This window comes from Guillardia theta (assembly GCF_000315625.1).
Source record: "Guillardia theta CCMP2712 unplaced genomic scaffold GUITHscaffold_14, whole genome shotgun sequence".
NCBI classification, from domain to species: Eukaryota; class Cryptophyceae; order Pyrenomonadales; family Geminigeraceae; genus Guillardia; species Guillardia theta.
The window spans coordinates 274,001-290,839 of NW_005434660.1; the positions used below are offsets into that span (position 1 = coordinate 274,001).

At 56.2% G+C, this 16,839-nt stretch overlaps 2 protein-coding genes across 2 annotated transcripts; one reads left to right on the forward strand and one right to left on the reverse strand.

Moving 5' to 3' along the window:
• The first annotated feature begins 13,552 nt into the window (after nucleotides 1-13,552).
• GUITHDRAFT_151157 (hypothetical protein) lies at nucleotides 13,553-15,155 on the forward strand. The gene is made up of 8 exons (XM_005837385.1): nucleotides 13,553-13,613; nucleotides 13,855-14,028; nucleotides 14,117-14,301; nucleotides 14,351-14,397; nucleotides 14,474-14,580; nucleotides 14,787-14,852; nucleotides 14,897-14,934; nucleotides 15,055-15,155. Exons 2-8 carry the CDS (start codon nucleotides 13,897-13,899, stop codon nucleotides 15,071-15,073), a joined length of 594 nt encoding a protein of 197 aa, XP_005837442.1. The 5' UTR covers nucleotides 13,553-13,613; nucleotides 13,855-13,896; the 3' UTR covers nucleotides 15,074-15,155.
• A 121-nt stretch (nucleotides 15,156-15,276) lies between these two features.
• On the reverse strand, nucleotides 15,277-16,606 carry GUITHDRAFT_135139 (hypothetical protein; the record flags this gene model as incomplete). The annotated part of the gene is made up of 6 exons (XM_005837386.1): nucleotides 15,277-15,319; nucleotides 15,371-15,435; nucleotides 15,485-15,631; nucleotides 15,794-15,899; nucleotides 15,945-16,115; nucleotides 16,176-16,606. The coding sequence occupies 6 exons, from the start codon at nucleotides 16,604-16,606 to the stop codon at nucleotides 15,277-15,279; spliced, it is 963 nt and encodes a 320-aa protein (XP_005837443.1).
• Nucleotides 16,607-16,839: the final 233 nt, after the last annotated feature.

Consider the following 16,839-nt stretch of genomic DNA (forward strand, 5'->3'; position numbering starts at 1 on the left):
GAATCGAGCAACAAACGAAAACAAGCGCAAGGCAAGCGACGTCTACTCTTGTAGTGTGTGAGGCTGATGTTGCACTCAGCTTGCTCAGATCGAATCCCGCCTGCCTGTTGATGGCATCATGTTTGCACGTGGAGTCGCGGAGAAGTTGGCCGGAAGAGATCAGTCCAGGTGACTCTGAACCCCAAAGTTGAGCACCAGCTTAGCTTTTGCTGGTAGCCAAACAGGTTGGTACAAGTGGGGGCTTCTTCGTTGGGCCGCACGATCAAGCGACTTGAAGGCTGCAAACAGCAACGGAAGCTCAGACAAAGAGGATGCGACGGCTGGGCTGGAGGACATGGGTCTGGATGTTTCGCTCACGAAGGAACAGGAAGACTTTCTTCTTAAGCTCGGACAAGCTGAGAGCAGCTCGGACAATTCCTTACCTCGAATTGAGAGTGATAGTTCCTTCACCTCACTGTTGGAGGGCAGAGACAGCGATCAGACGAGAAAGAAGGATGCTCTTGCTAGTCTTGCAAATGCAGATGCTGTGAGCAAAATCTTACTCAATGTCTTAGATTTGACTCCTTTTTTGAAATCATAGAATCGCTTGAATCGAAGTCTTAAAGGAGGGCAGGTAATCTTGAAGCGAGAGCTTTAAGGTGGTTTGATGTTTTCGTCAGGAAATTATGGGGCTGAAGACAGAAGAAGCTCAACATTTGGCCAACATGTTGGAAATTTGTGTTTGAAACAGATTTCGGCTTAATTGGTTTGTTCATCAGTTGGTTTGGTAAGCAAGAGTCGTCGACTAGCCAATCCCAGCTCCAACCAAAGGTTCCCATCTAAGTCATTCGGGAGGTTTGACGGTCTCAACTTGGTGCAGGTTGACGTCAAGATCAAAGAGATCTCCGTCACTCTCGCTGTCCTGATTGCGCCCGACGAGGATGAGCATGGCGAGGAGGTCGAGGACGAAGACTCTCCGCAAATCGTCGGGATCCAGGAAACCCAAAGGACCATGATCGTGCCTTAGGGATGACGTTTGCTTTACAGGAGATCATGACGGTTTACGTACATGACACCTCCCTGTCCATGAGAATGTTGGAGAGAGAATTTCGCATCTCTTGCTCTGTCAAGAGCGTGAAGGCTCGAGACATGCTCACCTCTCACTCCTGCTACCCCTGGCTGATCGTCTCCAAACCTCCCAAGATGAAGTGCTCTCCCGGGAACTGGTGAGATCTTCAAAGTCCTCTCCCTCCATTGTGCGGTAGAGAAGAATTGAGGAGCGAGTATAGGTACATGCCTACTGACCACGAGGAGGAGGACGAAGAAGATTCAAGCTCGAACGCCCTAGAGGTTCAGAAGAGAGGACGGCTCCATCAGTCACTGACTCAACCTCCTGCTGCAGGTAGAAGTCACAGTCATCACTGCCCGACAGGACTCTAGGCAGCCATCTGCCATCATCGACATGCTCCTCAACCCATTGGAAGTCTCGCTGTCCCCCGACTGCCTGCAAGCTCTTGCTCTTTTCTTCGTCCCCGAGTTCGAGTATCCCTTCCACGAGCACCTCGTCCTCGACGCCCTCAACTCCATCGGCGATGGCCCAGGCCTGCTGGCCGCAAAGCTCCAGTACATGGTGGGTGTGACGTGATCCCTGCTGGGTAGCAGCTGACGATGTCAAAAGATCGACCACATGGGAGGAGGGTTCCTTCTCAACCTGCGGGCAAAGTCCCTCAAGCTGCTTCTCCCTCTCGATGTCAGCCTGCACAGCCGCAGCCTCTTCGTCGTGGACGTGGCCGAGATTGTCTTCTCGAGCTCACCCTACGGCTGTCTCGGTTACACTCATAACGGCATCATGAGGTGAAAGAATTCCTTCCCCTCCTCTCTGCCTCTGTTGAGATTCTTTGACAGGTTGGTCTCAAAGGCTTTGCAATCAACAGACCCGGAGGAACAGAAGCAGACCATGCAGCAAATGTTCTTCCTGCCGATGAAAGTCTCGCTCGATTGCGTGCAAGTATGTTTGAAACCACTATCATAGCGTCTACAGCTCCTTCTCTCCTCGCTCTCTTCCTTCCTTTCCACTCCTCCTTTGACGTCAACAATTGACTCTCATCAGGTCACCCTGGCTAAGGCCGAGCTCGAGTCTCCTGCAAACTTGACGACTTCCAATCCTCTTCCTCAGCAGCTCGGCTCTCCTATCGTCCAGCCCTTTTCCATGCAGCTCGACCTGCAAGTGTCTCTGCTGCGAGCTGACGCCAGCATTCCACTCGTCTTCCTGCTCGTCGAACTTCCAACCATCCGGAGCGAGATGGAGCGATCGCAAGCCATCGAGCTGGTTGAGGACTTCTGTGCCGTGGAGAACCATCGCAAGCTCGGAGAGAATCAGGTCAAGAAGATCCTCCGCGTCAAGATGCAAAGGCAGGCGCTGCGGGCTCAGACTGGACTCTCCCCTGGTAGGAGAGTGAGGAGGGGGAGAGGGAGGGAGGTGGGGGGGGAGGGGAAAGGGAACAGGAGGAGGAGAAGAAGTTATGAACTGACGAGCTACAGGTGGCAGTCTGTCTGCATCCTGCAACATTTCCCGCGAAATTTCAAAAGATTGGCTGGAGAGCGCATCGTCAAACTTTGAGCGTGACTCCGAGGTGCTGCCGGGCGAGGAGGAGGAAGACATGGAGGGTTCGTCCACCATTCTGCCGGAGGAGAAGATGGATGGCGATCGTTCCAGGGAGCACGAAGATCTATCGAATGCTGAGCTACACTTGTTCGGTGACCAGCGAGAAGACGAGGGAGAGGGAGAGGGAGAGGGAGAGAAGCTTGCATCAGATGAAGGAGGGGAGAAGGGCATCAACGAGATTGAGCAGGAACAGAAAATGGAGGCAAACGGGAAGGAATCACGAGAGGAGGAGAGAGAGAAGCTGGAGAAAGAGAAGGCAGGAGAAGAGAAAGAGAAAGGCGGGGAGGAAGACGGAGATCCGCAGAAAGGGGAAGCCTTAGATAACCATGAGGCAGAAGCTGTGCAAGCAGAGGCAAGAAGGAGCTTCTGGTCTCGGTTAACTCCCCTCAATGTCTTCCAGCAAAGAAAATCAGCGAAAGTTGACTCGCAGTTATCAAAGGAGAATACGGCTAGTGATCGAGGGAAGCAGGAGGTTGAGAATATCCCCTTGATTGAAGAGGACGCGAACTACTCCAGCACAGAAACCTGCCCTGTTCAGCAGGGCCCCAGTAGCAGTTGGTGGCCGAGTTGGCTGACGAGGAGGAAGAAGGACAGCAAGACGGTTCAGTTCGATACTGGAGCAGCCCAGCAGCACGAGGGGAAGGAGGAAAAGACTTCCGCTCCTCCTCCCCATGAGGCTGTCGCGGTGACCAGCGGAATCAGACCGCGAGAGATTCTGAGCCGTCTGAGCACCAACTTCTTCAAGCCACTTGCGGGCTCCAGCGTCGACAAGGAGGAAGAGGTCGCAGCCAACAAAGTTCTGAACCTACCGGTCAACGTCCGCGCCATGGCAGCGTCTCATCTTCGACGACATGGAAAGGAATGGTCGGAGCAGCCATGGAGGGAGCGGCTGCAAGCTTGTGCTCTCTTCTACTTGCCAGGGAAGCAGTACTGCGAGTCACTGTCTACCAACAAGAGCTCCTCGCTCCCTCGGCTGCGGGAGCGGCACGGAAGCAGCTTCCTCATCCTCGACAGGACGAGCATGGAGGCGGTGGACAACGAGACCGTGCATGCCGAGGTAGAGGTGAAGATGGACAAGGTCTGCTTTATGCTGCGAGATGCTCACCTGGCAGAGGACGAGCTGCAGGTGTCGCTGCATGTCAGTGGACTTGACCGGCAGCCCTCCGCCCCGTTTTCGCCTCCCTCGTCTCCTCCCACCGCCCATAATCGCATCAGCCCGAGGGATCGCGCGATCACGCTGTCGCTGCGCGCTCGGAGACATGGGGTGGACCTGAAGACGACGATCGGGTCGGTGAATGTGAGGATGGGGGAGCGAGAGAAGATCCGATCCAACGAGGTTGAAACTTACCTGCTCAGCACTCATGGCGATATGATCATCAAAATGTGCCAGTCGACCAGCAATGGGGAGCCAGGAATGCAGAAGCAGCCGGCAACCCCATTCCTAGAGCTCGAATGTCACAGTTACAGTGATGAGTACGCGCCGAAAGGCAAGTCGCCCCTCTCGCTAATCTGCAAGATGGATGGGCTGGCCCTTTGCTACCGTCACGAGCTGTTTGTGAACCTTTACAAGCACCTACAGCACCTCGTGGACCTCGTTCCTTCTGCAACCTCCAGCGACAGTCTGCAGTTGCTGGATGGCACAGAGAGGACTCCTTCGTTGCAGACCTCAAGGAGTGGAGGGGAAGAGGTCGCGCTGCTGGAAGCGATTCAAGTCGATGTGAGCTTCAACTACGTTCACCTCGCATGCTCGACAGCGGAGACGAGGAACTGGTTGACCTGTTACAACTCCAGCTTGTATTGGAACAAACTCGACAAGAGCGGCAAGTGCGGCAGTGCAGATATCGTCTACCTCGGCTTACATCACTGGAGCTCGGCATCGGGCCTAGTCCAGATCTTCGGGCCGGGGAAGCAGGAGGAAGTTTGCATGCTGCGAGCTTCAGTGGAGCAGTCTTTCCCCCCGTTGTCTGATCCCTCTTTCCGTCCTGAGAGCCCGTCCCAGGAGCACTGGAGCTGGCGACTGCAGCATATCGTCCTCGCCCTCAAGCACCTCAAGCACCTGCAACAAGACCACACCCTCCACTTCCGCGCGCACAAGTGCTGCTTCACGGGGGAGGAGCTGCTGACGGCTCTCGTCACTCAGAGGCAGGCGCAAGGGAGGGAGCAAGCACTGCTGCTCGCGAACTTGCTCGTGCGGGAGGGATACATCAACAACATCCTCGACGAGCGCGAGTTTGAGCCTCCCAGCCTCTTCCGCTTTGCGAGTGACCGCGCGGCGTCTGACCAGATGGCAGGAGGAGGAGTAGGAGGAAGAGGACCAGGAGGAGGTGACGAGAGGAGAGGCATATTCGTTGCTCGAGTGCAAGTGGGTGACTTGTCTTCGGAGCTGAGCTGGACCTTTGCTGAGGATATCATAAGGGCGTCAAAGCTAGCATCCAAAGTGCCTAGCAGGTTCAAGTCTGCGCAGAAAATCAAGTCACACGAAACGTTGCTGCTGTCAAGAGAGGATGCAATGTCGGCTTGCAAGCTCCTCAACAGCTTGGAGTTCGATGGCCATATCGGACGGTTTCAGCTTTCGCTTCCTACAGCTCCTGCTCAGCCTCAGCAGGATGGGAAGGGCGGAGAGCTCGTCCTTACTGTCAGCTCGGTCTCGTTCAGCAAGACCTCGTTCCTGAGCGAGCTGTCGGCGGTTGCAGGGCATGAAATTGAAGGAGAGACTCGGCTCGACACTCGCTCCCTCCCTCTTCCTGTCAGCACGAAGCAAAACATTCAGAGTAAGATCTCCTCGTTCTCCAAGTACATCAACGCGCATGAGGGGAAAACTTCCTCGTCAGGAGGTCGAGACTCGATGTTAACTGCGGCCCAGCATGTAACCTGCATGAACCGCAAGATGTCGTTTGCAATCACTGGCATCTCGATCAAGAACGAAGTCTCCCCTGATTCTTGTCATCCGATCCTCCAAGACTTCGACGTTAGTGTGGGATTGAACGCGCAGTGCAAAGTGAAGGAGGGGAGTGACCAAAGTCCTGGGGTGCTGTACGACGGCTCCGTCAAACTCTCGACGTTGAGCGTCAAGTGCGACGAGGAGCTTTTCGTGTTGCTGGACTCTATTGCTGACCGTGTGAATGCTCTTATCCCAGACCGCACAGAGGTGCAAGGCATCCCGTCTAGTGTGCCGCAGCTGCCGGAAAGAAACGTTGAGTTCATATCAGACGTATTTGACTGTCTTTTGGGAGACTACCAACTTGACGTCTTGTTGAATGGTATCGACCTGCAGTTGTCCGTCAACGTGTTGTCTAGCCTTCGTTTTGTTATGAGCCGGATGACTTTCTCTTCAAGGATTGCAACAAAGTTTGCGTCGCAAACGAGCAGATCAGACGGAAAGTCGCTGGAAGGATTATCTTGCATGATGTCTGCTTTCTTCGCAGATTTCTTGCAGAGCGCTTCTGCTGAGCTGCTTCTGCAGGGATCGAGCCTGTACGTTGATGACGTGGCAATCTTCGACGTATCGCAAGACCTCAGGAGGGTGAAAACTGAGAGCTTCGAGATCACAGGGGAGAGCGTAGAGAACAAGTTGGGAGTTGTGCTGAGATGTGCGAACGCTCCGAAGAGGAGTTGTGAGCTTGCGATCTATGGAGGGATCTTGAACGTGATGTATGATGAGAAGAGCTTGATCACCCTGAATGATTACAAGAAATTCTTTCAAGATTTCAACGGCAAGCTTGTCAAGATCGCCAGCCCGTTGGAACCGCAGAATCTCGCTGTCCCATCCCAGCATGATTCGGAGAGACAGGATGAGCAAGGGAAGCTGCAGGTCGACTTGCAGGCAGTAAAGGAGAAGCTGTTGCAATGCGATCTGGAGCTGAGCCTGAAGAGCTCTACTGTCATCGTCATCATCAGAGGTCAATCTTACGACGGCGCACAGGACCTCAAGGTAGCTGTCTCTTCCTCCCTCTCCTCCAGCTTCAAGCACAAGGAGGAGCTCATCGTTACTTGTGCCCGTCTGCGAGATGTTTCCGTGGGTTGGACAAGGTCGAGAGAGGAGGACTTGTCTCTGCCCTACACCTTCTTCGACCTCCCTGACCTCGACATTCTTCTCCGTGTCCTCTTGCCCTCCTTCACGGCCGACCTGGAGGCTCAGGTGCCATCGCCCATGGTGGTCAGGGCTTCCATGGTAGATGCCCTCCTCCTCCTCGGGATACTGCAACAGATGAATCAGACACTGGTGAAGATCGTAGGAGGAGAAACGACAGACGCAGCACGCGAGCTGACCACAATGGTCAAGCAGAAAGCGGAAGGAGAGCACAAGGTGCCCGAGGAGGCGATCATGATGACGAGAGCCGTTCGAAGTTTCTCATTCCGGGCTGAATCAATTCGGGTGATGACGGCAGATTGTCGGAGAGGAGGGAGCATGGGCTTCCTGCGCCTGCCGTTGATCGAGCTCAAGCTTGACTCGCTGGTGGTTGCCGGGGTAGATGTCAACAGCGATCACCCGTGTGCCAAGTTTGCCTGCAGCGCTTCCAGCAGCTACTTCAACCGCTCCATCTCGTGCTGGGAACCATTCCTGGAGAGGATGAGCTTTGCCCTCAGTGCGACCCTCGACCTGACCCTCGAGTCCGTCATCCAGGGGGGTGCGGGAGGTATCAAGGTCGACTTCATTTCCTCTGACGTCACCAACATCAACTTGTCCTCCGCGTTCGTCGACGTTGTCTCCGGCATCGTCAAGCATGCCAGCAGCCTTCAGAAGCAGGATGTGCTCAGGGAAAGGCAGGAGTTCCACCCCCTATGGGTCCAGAACGAGATCGGGATGCCCATCGTCCTCCAGTGCAAGGGAGTCCGCCAGGTGGTCGACGGGAAGGAGCGCCAGCCGGTCTCTTGCGTGCCGCTGGTGCAAACTAGCGGGCTGATGGACGGGCTTCCTGTGCTGGGGATGAACCAGATGGAAATCTTCCTCCTCCCCGACCTGACAGAGAAGAGTATCGAGCAGCACGATCTCAACCCCCAGGTTGTCCACCTCGACGTCATCGGCAAGCAGGTGAGACGATCATGTGAGGAAGTGAAGGAGTTTGCTGGGTTGAGATTGAGTTGTTCCTGTGCGTTCTTCCTTGTGATCTTGCTTCCCCTCCACTGTTGAACAGTCTTGCTCTACCTCCCTCCCACAACAGTTCTGTCTCTGACCCCATCCTCTGTTCAGGTGGTAACAGTCGTTGTTCCCATCCTCCAAGAGCTCGGGATTGTCACTTTCCAGAACGTTAAGATTCTCATCGACATATCTGTCCAGGACGAGGGAGCGAGCAAGCTGATCCTCATTCGCTCTCCTCTCTCGATCAAGAACCATCTCAGCGCTCCCTTCGAAATCATGTTCGCAGAGCAGACTTCAGTCCAGGGCCCCACCATCGCTGGGAGGACGAGGTACACGATCCCTGCCGGAGAGAGCATGGTGGTCCCGGTGCTCTACATCGACAACAAGGACGGGTTCTCTCTCCGCCCGCTGCCCTCCTCCTCCTCCTCCTCCTCAAGCGCCATCACCAGCAACAAGATGCAGCATCCAGGCTACCGGTGGGTCACGGGAGAGTCTCTCCTAGCGTCGGAGTGGAGCACCAGGCACGAGCTCAAGACATTCAAGGGACTTGGGCTGCACGGGCTGCCTCTCAACGTCCTCCTCCACTGGGACTGCGACTCCCTCCGCCGCTCCTGCCATCTCTCCATCCTCCCCTGCCTCAGCATCGAGAACCTGCTCCCCGTCCCGCTCTTTTGCCGCATCACTACCACCACCACCGCTGAACCTCCTTCTCCCCGCGAGTTCTCTGGCTCCCTGTGGGCTGTGGAGATCGAGGCTGGGGAGAGTCTTCCTGTCCTCGACCGCGACCTCTCCCGCGGCAACTTCCTCTGGCTCTCCGTGAAGGTTGACGAGCTAGGCTGGAGCTCTCACCTCCTCCTCCGTGAGAGCGGCGACTCGGACGAGCTGTCGGTGCTGGACGGGTGGAGCACACAAGCCTGGGTCTTGTCGCAGAAGAGGAAGCAGAGGCTGAGCAGCACTGGGGAGCAGGGGAGGGCTCTCGACCTCGAAGCTGACATCATGCTGGATGCTGCAGGCACCTGCTGTGTTCTCGTCTACTCGGCCTACTGGATTGTCAACCGCACAAACTCGCGGGCTCAGATCACTCAGGACGACGCGGAGGAGCTGATGCGCCCGCCGGTCATCCTGGATGGTTTCCCCCTCCAGCACGTGGAAGACCCTTCCCTGCTGCAGCTCCGCTCGGGCAAGCGCGAGGAAGAGGCTGGAACCCAAGACTTGCTGCTGCCCATCCCCAACCTTGTGATGAAGAGCGGAGAGCGAGGGGAGGGAGAGGGGAGGCAGTCGAGTAAGCTGAGTTCGGCAATCCCTCAGGGTCTCGCGTGGCTCGCAGAGATGGAGAGGGAGGAGAGCGCAGAATGGATGGTGCCGGGGCGTGTCGATGGAGGAGCCCTCCCCAACCTTCAGCTCTTCTCCTGCTCTGAGATGAACGCCGGAGGTCGCGTGGGGCTCAGGATGCGGTTGGATTGCACTGACTGGTCGGATCCCTTCACCATGACGGGATCGTCCACCATGGACACGGGCAAGGTCGAGCTGCGGCTGAAGCGGTCAGGGTTCGCGCGGCAGAGCAGGAGGATGGAGGTCGGGGTAGCAATTCAACCCGTGCGGGGGAAGTTCCATAGGAGCAAGTGCATCACTATAACCCCCCGCTATGTGATCGTGAATGAGACCAACTTTCCCCTCCAGGCCCGCCAGGAAGGAACTGCCAGCTCCCTCACCATCCCTTGCGGGCCCTCTCATAACTGCGTCGTGTGGCACTGGACTGACCCCAGGAAGCGGCACAACGTGCGACTGGCGTTGGAGCCTGAGAAGTCATCGAGAGCGTCATGGCACGATCGTTGGAGTGGAGCCTTCAGCATAGACGAGGTAAATTTCCCTCCTCCCTCCTCCCTCCTCCCTCCTCCCTCCTCCCTCCTCCCTCCTCCCTCCTCCCTCCTCCCTCCTCCCTCCTCCCTCATCTAGCCCTCTTCCTTCCTCCCTCCTCCCTCCTCGTACGTCTCTCCTTTCACCTCCCTATTCTTGTCTCCTTGCCCAAGTTCCCTCTCCTTCCTCCTCATTCCTCCTCCTGCCTCTAGCAGTCTTTTCCATCGCTCCTGATCAGCAAGTGACCGGAAGGTGCAGGTGGGAGACACCGTGATCATGATGGAGTCGGAGGAGAGCCCGGGCCCCGTCTACGCTGACGTCCGTGTTCGGCGCTTCCTCGGGAGCATGGCGATCATTGTCAAGCCCAGCCAGACGAACCAGCCGCCCTACTGGATCGAGAACTTCTCTGCCTCCACCCTGAGGGTCTACCAGGAGGGGGTAGGGAGGCGACTGGTCTACATCCGCCCCTACCAAGGCGTTCCTTACACGTGGGAGTCTGCCATGTCGTCGAAGCAGCTGCTGGTGGTGGAGGTGGAGGGGTCCTCTCCCCTCCTCTCAGGTCGATTCGAGCTCGACAGCATCGGGGAGCACAAGCCCATGCTCAACAGCCGAGGAGACGTCCTCTACCGCGTGTTCGTCCGCTGCCATGGCCCCACCCTCACGCTGTCAGTCACAGATGCCTTGCTCCACCCCTCCGACTCGCAGGTCTCGCTCAAGACCGACATGCAGTACCTCTCCGCCGCCCACAAGACCATCCCAAGTGCTCTGCAGACAGCTGCACTTCCTTCACGTTGGCAGTTCGAGATGAGCCTGGAGGTGCAAGCGAGCAGAGGGGGAGGGAGAGAGAGAGGGAGGGAGGGGAAGGGAGGGGGAACAGGAAGGGAGGGGTGGGATGGGGTCTGAATGCGCAACAGATGATGGGGGTTGGGATCTCCTTGATCGATTCTCGAAGCCCTCGGGAAATCCTCTACGTCTGGCTGGGCTGCAATCCTCGTAAGTCAGAGCTCCTGCCCCTCCTCGTCATCCTCATCCTCCTCCTCCTCATCCTTATCCTCCTCCTCCTCCTCCTCTTCATCCTCCTTCACTACCACCACCTTTTATACCTTTGCCTGTCAGGGTTTGCGTTCTCAGGAGAGGTCGAAGACGTTGCCTCCGAGCACAAGAAAGGATTGTCACTTTCAGTCTGGCGAACCCTGTTCGAGGAAGGCATACGGGTCCTCTTGGCTCCCTCGTGCACCCCTCCCTTGACGCTTGCCCGGCAGATCTCCTTGAAGTGCGTGCAGGTTGACAACCTGGAGCAGTCCGCGAGCTACCCTGTGGTCGTTCGTTTCACCGGGAGAGACCAGGAGGAGGAGCTGGAGGAGAGAACCCGCGACTCGCAAGGCTCCATGCGGATCACCATCTCTCGCAACTCCTTCCTTGGAGGAACTGTCAAGGTCTCTTGCTCCCTCCCCTCCCTTCCCCTAAAATTTCTTGCATATTAGCATCAATCTTTTTCTTCCCCTCCCTCCTCCCCTAGCTCCTCTACCTTACCTTGGCTGTCATGTTCAGACCTTGTCCATCAGTCCTCTTGTCATCATCTCTGCGTTACCTCTTGCTCCACCCTTTGCCCTTCTTCCATCCTTCCTACCTCCTTCACCTTTTCCTTCCCTCCCTTGTCGTCTCGTGGAGGTAGCTGTCTCACAGGGGCTCGCAGGTTTTCAGAAGGCTGGAGATGTTTTGCCGCGAGCTCGACGTCGCTTTCGACGAGGGGCTGGTCCTCGACCTCCTCCATCTCTGTGACGATGTTGGAGCAAGCTTGTCCTCCGCATCCCGACAGGCGAGCCAGATACCCTCCGCTACCCTCTGCTGCTCTCCTCTCCTCTCCTCTCCTCTCCTCTCCTCTCCTCTCCTCTCCTCCCCTCCCCTCCCCTTTCCTCACCTCTCCTCTCCTCTCCTCTCCTCTCCTTGTTCATTCTCAAGTTCGTTCTCTTTTCGTTGTGTTTCCTCTTGAGTTTTCCTCTCTTCATCTCCTTTCTTCTCCTCTCCTCCTCTGACAATTTCATTAGATTAAAGAGCTGCTAAGCACCAAAGACCAGCAGGACGAGGAGCTGGTCCGGAACCTGGTGAGGACACAGACTGCCATCGCTCACTCTGATCTGCTCGACTCCAGCTGCAGGGCAACTCAGACCTGTCGGAGGCGATCAAGGGAAGTTCGATATCGAGCTTGTTCTCGAGCAAGGCGAGTTCCTTGTGGGCAGGAAAAGAGGAGGATGGGGAAGGGAAAGGGTGAGGGAGGGCGCGGCAGTGAAGGGGAGGAAGAGGGAAAGGGAGGAGTGGGGATGGAGTGGGGATGGCAGGGAGCAGAGTAGAGAGCTGTAGGAGAAGGACGAAGAGGAGGACGAGGGGAGCGTTAACGACGCCATTCAGATCTACGTACACGACCTCCGGATCTACCCTCTCATGCTCAACATCAGCTACACCCCAGCTGTGACGACCTTCGATTTCACCTCCCTCCGCTCCCTCCAGCACCTCCTGGCTTCCTCCCGCTTCTTCTTCCACAAGGTTGGAACCCTCAGTGAAGGGAGGAGGGAGGGGGAAAGGGGACGTGACGGGGAGAGCAGGTCGAGGATGTGCCCTTTTACCTTGGCGAGCTGCGAATGAGCCACTCGTTCGGAGCCGGGTCGACGATAGCCAACAGGATCAGAGATCACTACCTGCAGCAGGTCTGCATCCTCGTGGCGCCAGCTCCGCCTCCTCCTCCTCCTCCTCCTCCTCCGCCTCCTCCTCCTCCCTCCTCTCCTGCTCGTCCACCTTCAGATTCGTTTCCTCTGCTATCCCTCTCCTATCGCCTTCCTCGTCCTCGTCCCTCTCCAATCGCCTTCCTCGTCCTCGTCGCGCCCTGCTTCTCCTTTGTTTCGTCCCCGCCTCCATCCCTTTACCAGTCCATCCTCCTCTCCCCTTCCTCCTCCTCCCTTCCTGACCTCCTCTGAGTGAACGCTCCAGATCCTTCTCGTGATCTCGAGGGTCGTTGGCTCCACCAATGTGCTCGGGAATCCTCTCGGGCTCGTCAACGCGCTCAGCAGCGGAGTCGTTGATCTCTTCAAGCAGCCCGCCAAGGAGCTTCAGGCACCTCAACTGCTCCCCTCCACCCCACTGTTCTCCTCTACTCTCTCCCCTCCCTCCTTCTTCTCCTCGTCGCTCTGATCTTTCTACCTCTGCCTGCTCTGACCATATCGTCGGCAGTCGGGAAGGTCCAAGAGGGCGGGAGGAGGATCATACTTGCACGTCGGTATCGACCTGATGAGAGGCCTGATGCGAGGAGGAGGGAGTCTCGTATGGCATTCCGTTCAGGTCTCCTCCTCCGCCCTCCCTCCTCCGTCTCTCGTTGGTTCCTCCTCTCGCCTCCTCTCAGACTGAGCGGCTCCTCCTCCCCCTGCTTCCAGCCTTCATCGCCCTTGACTCTCTGAGTAGGGATGGTGCAATACGATATCAAAGGCAACAGGGAGCGGAGCAAGAGCACTGGCATACCTCAGTATGGACGAGGTGATCCATGATCCCCTCCTCCTCTCTGCTCCTCCTGCTCCTCCTGCTCCCTCTCTGTTCCTCCTAGGATCCTTGGTCACCACTCACACGGGATCGTCTCGCAAGGCGTTTGCTGCAGAGATCTCCAAGGCATGGGAAGAGCGGGATGAGCCGAATCTGATCGGCTTCCTCCCCGGACTCATCATCGGCTTCAGCAGCCTCGCTCGCCTGCCCGCCATTGGGTGGCAGACTGCCTGGAACGACCCCGTGAAAGTTCCCTGGGCCCTCGTCCGGATTTCCCCCGACAGCAGAATCACAGCAGTGAGTTGAAGCTTGCTCCTGCTCCTGCTCCCTCTCCTTCCGCTGCTGCTCCTGCTCCTTCCGCTGCTGCTCTTCCTGCTGCTTCCCCTCCCCCTCCCCTTCCCCTCCTCCTCCCCTCTTCTCCTCTCACGTCGCTTGCAGACCCACAGATTCTCTGCTGCGATCCCCGGCCTCCTCGACGGAGTCTTGAAAGCTCTCGCAGCTCTGGTACCTCACTCGCTCGTCTCCCCCTCCCTCCGCTTCTTGCTTTCATTCGAATGCAATCAGCTCCTCGACTCACATACCTCCTGTCCTCCTTGCCTGGGGATTCATCCATCCACCCTCCCAACTTCACTCGCTCCTCCCGTTTGTCCTCTTCCTCCTCTTCCTGTTTGTTTTCTCTCCCTCTTTCTGACGCCTCCTCTCCCCTCCACATCCCCGTTCTTTCCTCGTTGACCCTCCTCGCCAGGTCGCCAAACCCTTTGCGGGTCTTCTTGACGTGATCTCCACCATGTGCAATCAGATCATCTCCGCTGGCTCTTTCTCCTCTTCCGAGCGATGGAAGCAAGTTCGTCCTGCTCGCTCCTTCGGCTCCTCCAAGGCCCTCAAGCCGCTCGTCTACCAGCAGTCTCACGCCATCCAGGTCCCTTCCTCTCTCCCTCTCCCTCTCCCTCTCCCTCCCCCTCTCCCCGCCTTCATCTTCCTCCCGGCCTTGACTGCGATCGCGGCAGGTCCTGATGAAGATCGATGGCGGCAAGTACTCCATGGGAGGAGCGATCGACGTCTTCGACCTCGCAGCTGGAGGGCAGCTCATCATTACCCCCCTTTACCTCGTCTGTGTTCATCCGAGGAGCCCCAAGCACGCGCTGTGGTCGCTTCCAATGCGGGAGATTCTCTTTGCGGAGATTGCAACCCCGTGAGCTGAGGACAGGGGGGGGAGGAGAGGGTGTGACGCGAGGATGCAGGGAGGACGAGAAGAACCTGCGGGACTTTGTGGAGGAAGAAGTTTATGGTGAGAGAGGAGGAGGAGGAGGAGGAGGAGGAGGAGGAGGAGGGAGCAACGAGGAGGGATGAAGGTGCTGGTGCAGATCGGAACGTGTGGGTGATCCTCTCCTGCTGCTCCTCCTCTCAAGCCGCAGAGGAAGCGAGTAGACGTGCCTCTATCATCTCCTCAGGCTCCGGCCCCATCAACAAGGTCAATTCCCGTCTTATACCTCTGCAGCATTTCTCGTGCTCTGCCCTCCTTGTCCCCCCCATCTCTCCTCCTCCTCCCCTCCTCCTTTTCCCGCTCTCTCCCCCCTCTACCCCCCTGTTCCTAACCTTCATCTCCCTCTCCCACAGTGTCTCTCTCTCTCTCCTCCTCCTCCATCCCCTCGTGAATCAACTCACGCTTCCCGCTAGAAAACCGGAGCATTCCGGTCGTACATCGTTCAGTTCACATCCGAGCGATCAGCTCAAAGACTTCAGGTGATGACTTAGACGATGACTCTGGCTAACGCGCTCACCTGCAGAGAGTCCTTCATGACATGTTCGAGTTGCACTCCAGCAGGTAGGAAAGATGTGATGTGATGTGATGTGATGTGATGTGATGTGATGTGATGTGATGTGATGTGATGTGGTTTGAAGATGGTGATATTCACATTGTTTCCAACTCATCAACTTGTCCCAGGATTGCGTTCAAGATATGAATTGAAGAGCATATCGCCTCAGGGTTACTTCCTTTCTTTATTCCAGCAAACTGTATTTTACACAAAATTCGATCGCAAACTCAACATGATCTCTCGAAAGACATCACAACTATACATCATTCACTCTCATGATTCCTTCATCTTCCCCATTTTCACGTACAACTGGATCATGCTGAAGCTTAAACTGTCCAGAAAACAAACAATCATGCAAAATGAAATCCTTTGACGTTAAACGCGTTGAGCAATCTGCACACAAGTTTTCAGAATTACTTTTTCTAACCAAGACTCTCAGCTCACGTCAAGAAATGGTCAACATCCAACTTTGCCGGACGTTGCTCAGACATGTTCTCGGCCTCCAGGATCTGCAAACGAGATGGTGAGCTCAAACAAACAGGGCAGGGAAGCAAAAACCTCTAAGATCGTCTGCTTCACTTCATCAAACTTCTTCTCTTCCTTCCCTGAGGACTGATCGCCCATGGTGACGTCACCCGAAGAAGCGTTCTTAGACTTCATGATGGCAGCATGCATGTTGTAATTGTTCTTCAAGAGGTCGATCACCTGAACACCACAGCACTCATGTTAGGTCACCTTCAGCCGCGACTCGTCTCTGAACCCTCCATCTACTTCTTCCTCCCACCCCACCCATCCTATTCTTCCTCCCTTCCTCTCCTCTTCCCTCCTCTTCCCCCTTCTTCCTTTCTACTCTACTAGATTACTGACATCCTTCTGCCTGAAGGTAGCTCCGAGCGTCTTGTTCTTCCTGCCGAACGCCAATCTGATCAGCCCGTCCCACTCCATGTAGTTGATCGCAGGAGGGTTGCTGCGCCTGCCATGCTGCTCAGCCAGGCAGCGGGCGACACTTGAAACTCACGGGGTGATGCGGACGACCGAAGACTCGACCTTGGGAGGAGGCTTGAAGTTGTTCTTTCCTACCTTGATCAGATGCTGCACCTCTGCTAGCAGACTCGTGTTGAGCGACAGGCGGCAGTACAGCTCGTCGCCTGGCTTCGCACAAAGACGCAGAGCAAACTCACGCTGAAACCTGCATGCATCCAGGTGACTGGGAGAAGGGAGGGAAGGGAGAGGGAGAGTGAGGGCTTACATGAGCACGGCGCATCTGAACTGCGGGCGATGCATGAGAAGCTTGTTGGTGATGGGAGCAGAGATCTGATATGGCAAGTTTGCGACACAGATGTCGAAGAAGGGCAGGTCGACTCGAAGCACATCATTGTTGATGATCTCAAGCTTGTTGCCGTGCATCACTCCAAATCGCTTCTGCAGCTCCGCCGCCCACCTGGTATCCAACTCGATCGCTATCACCTTCTTGGCCTTTTCCAGCAGCTTCGCTGTCAGCGCGCCATTTCCTGGACCAATCTCAAGCACGACATCTGTTGCCCTGATGTCTGCCTTGTCTATGATCCCCTGGATGATGAGAGGGTTGGCCAAGAAATGCTGGCCGCGACTCTTCATATGCTCCATGGTAACACATCGAGCTGGCGCCTTGGAAGCCTTCTTACTGTCGTCTTTTGGCATCTTTGCTGCGACACATAAGAATAAGGCAACCGAAACATCATTTCAGAAGTGAACAAGACAGCATTCCTCGTTTCGTCGCCTCAATGGTTCATCGTACAATGACCTTCATGTCCACAGCTCGTTTTAATTCTAGATTCTGATGCTCTCTTTCCCATCTGCCCGTTCTCTTCCCTCCCTCCCTCCCTCCCTCCCTCCCCCCATCCCTCCGTCTCTCTCACTCTTGCCCTCTGGTC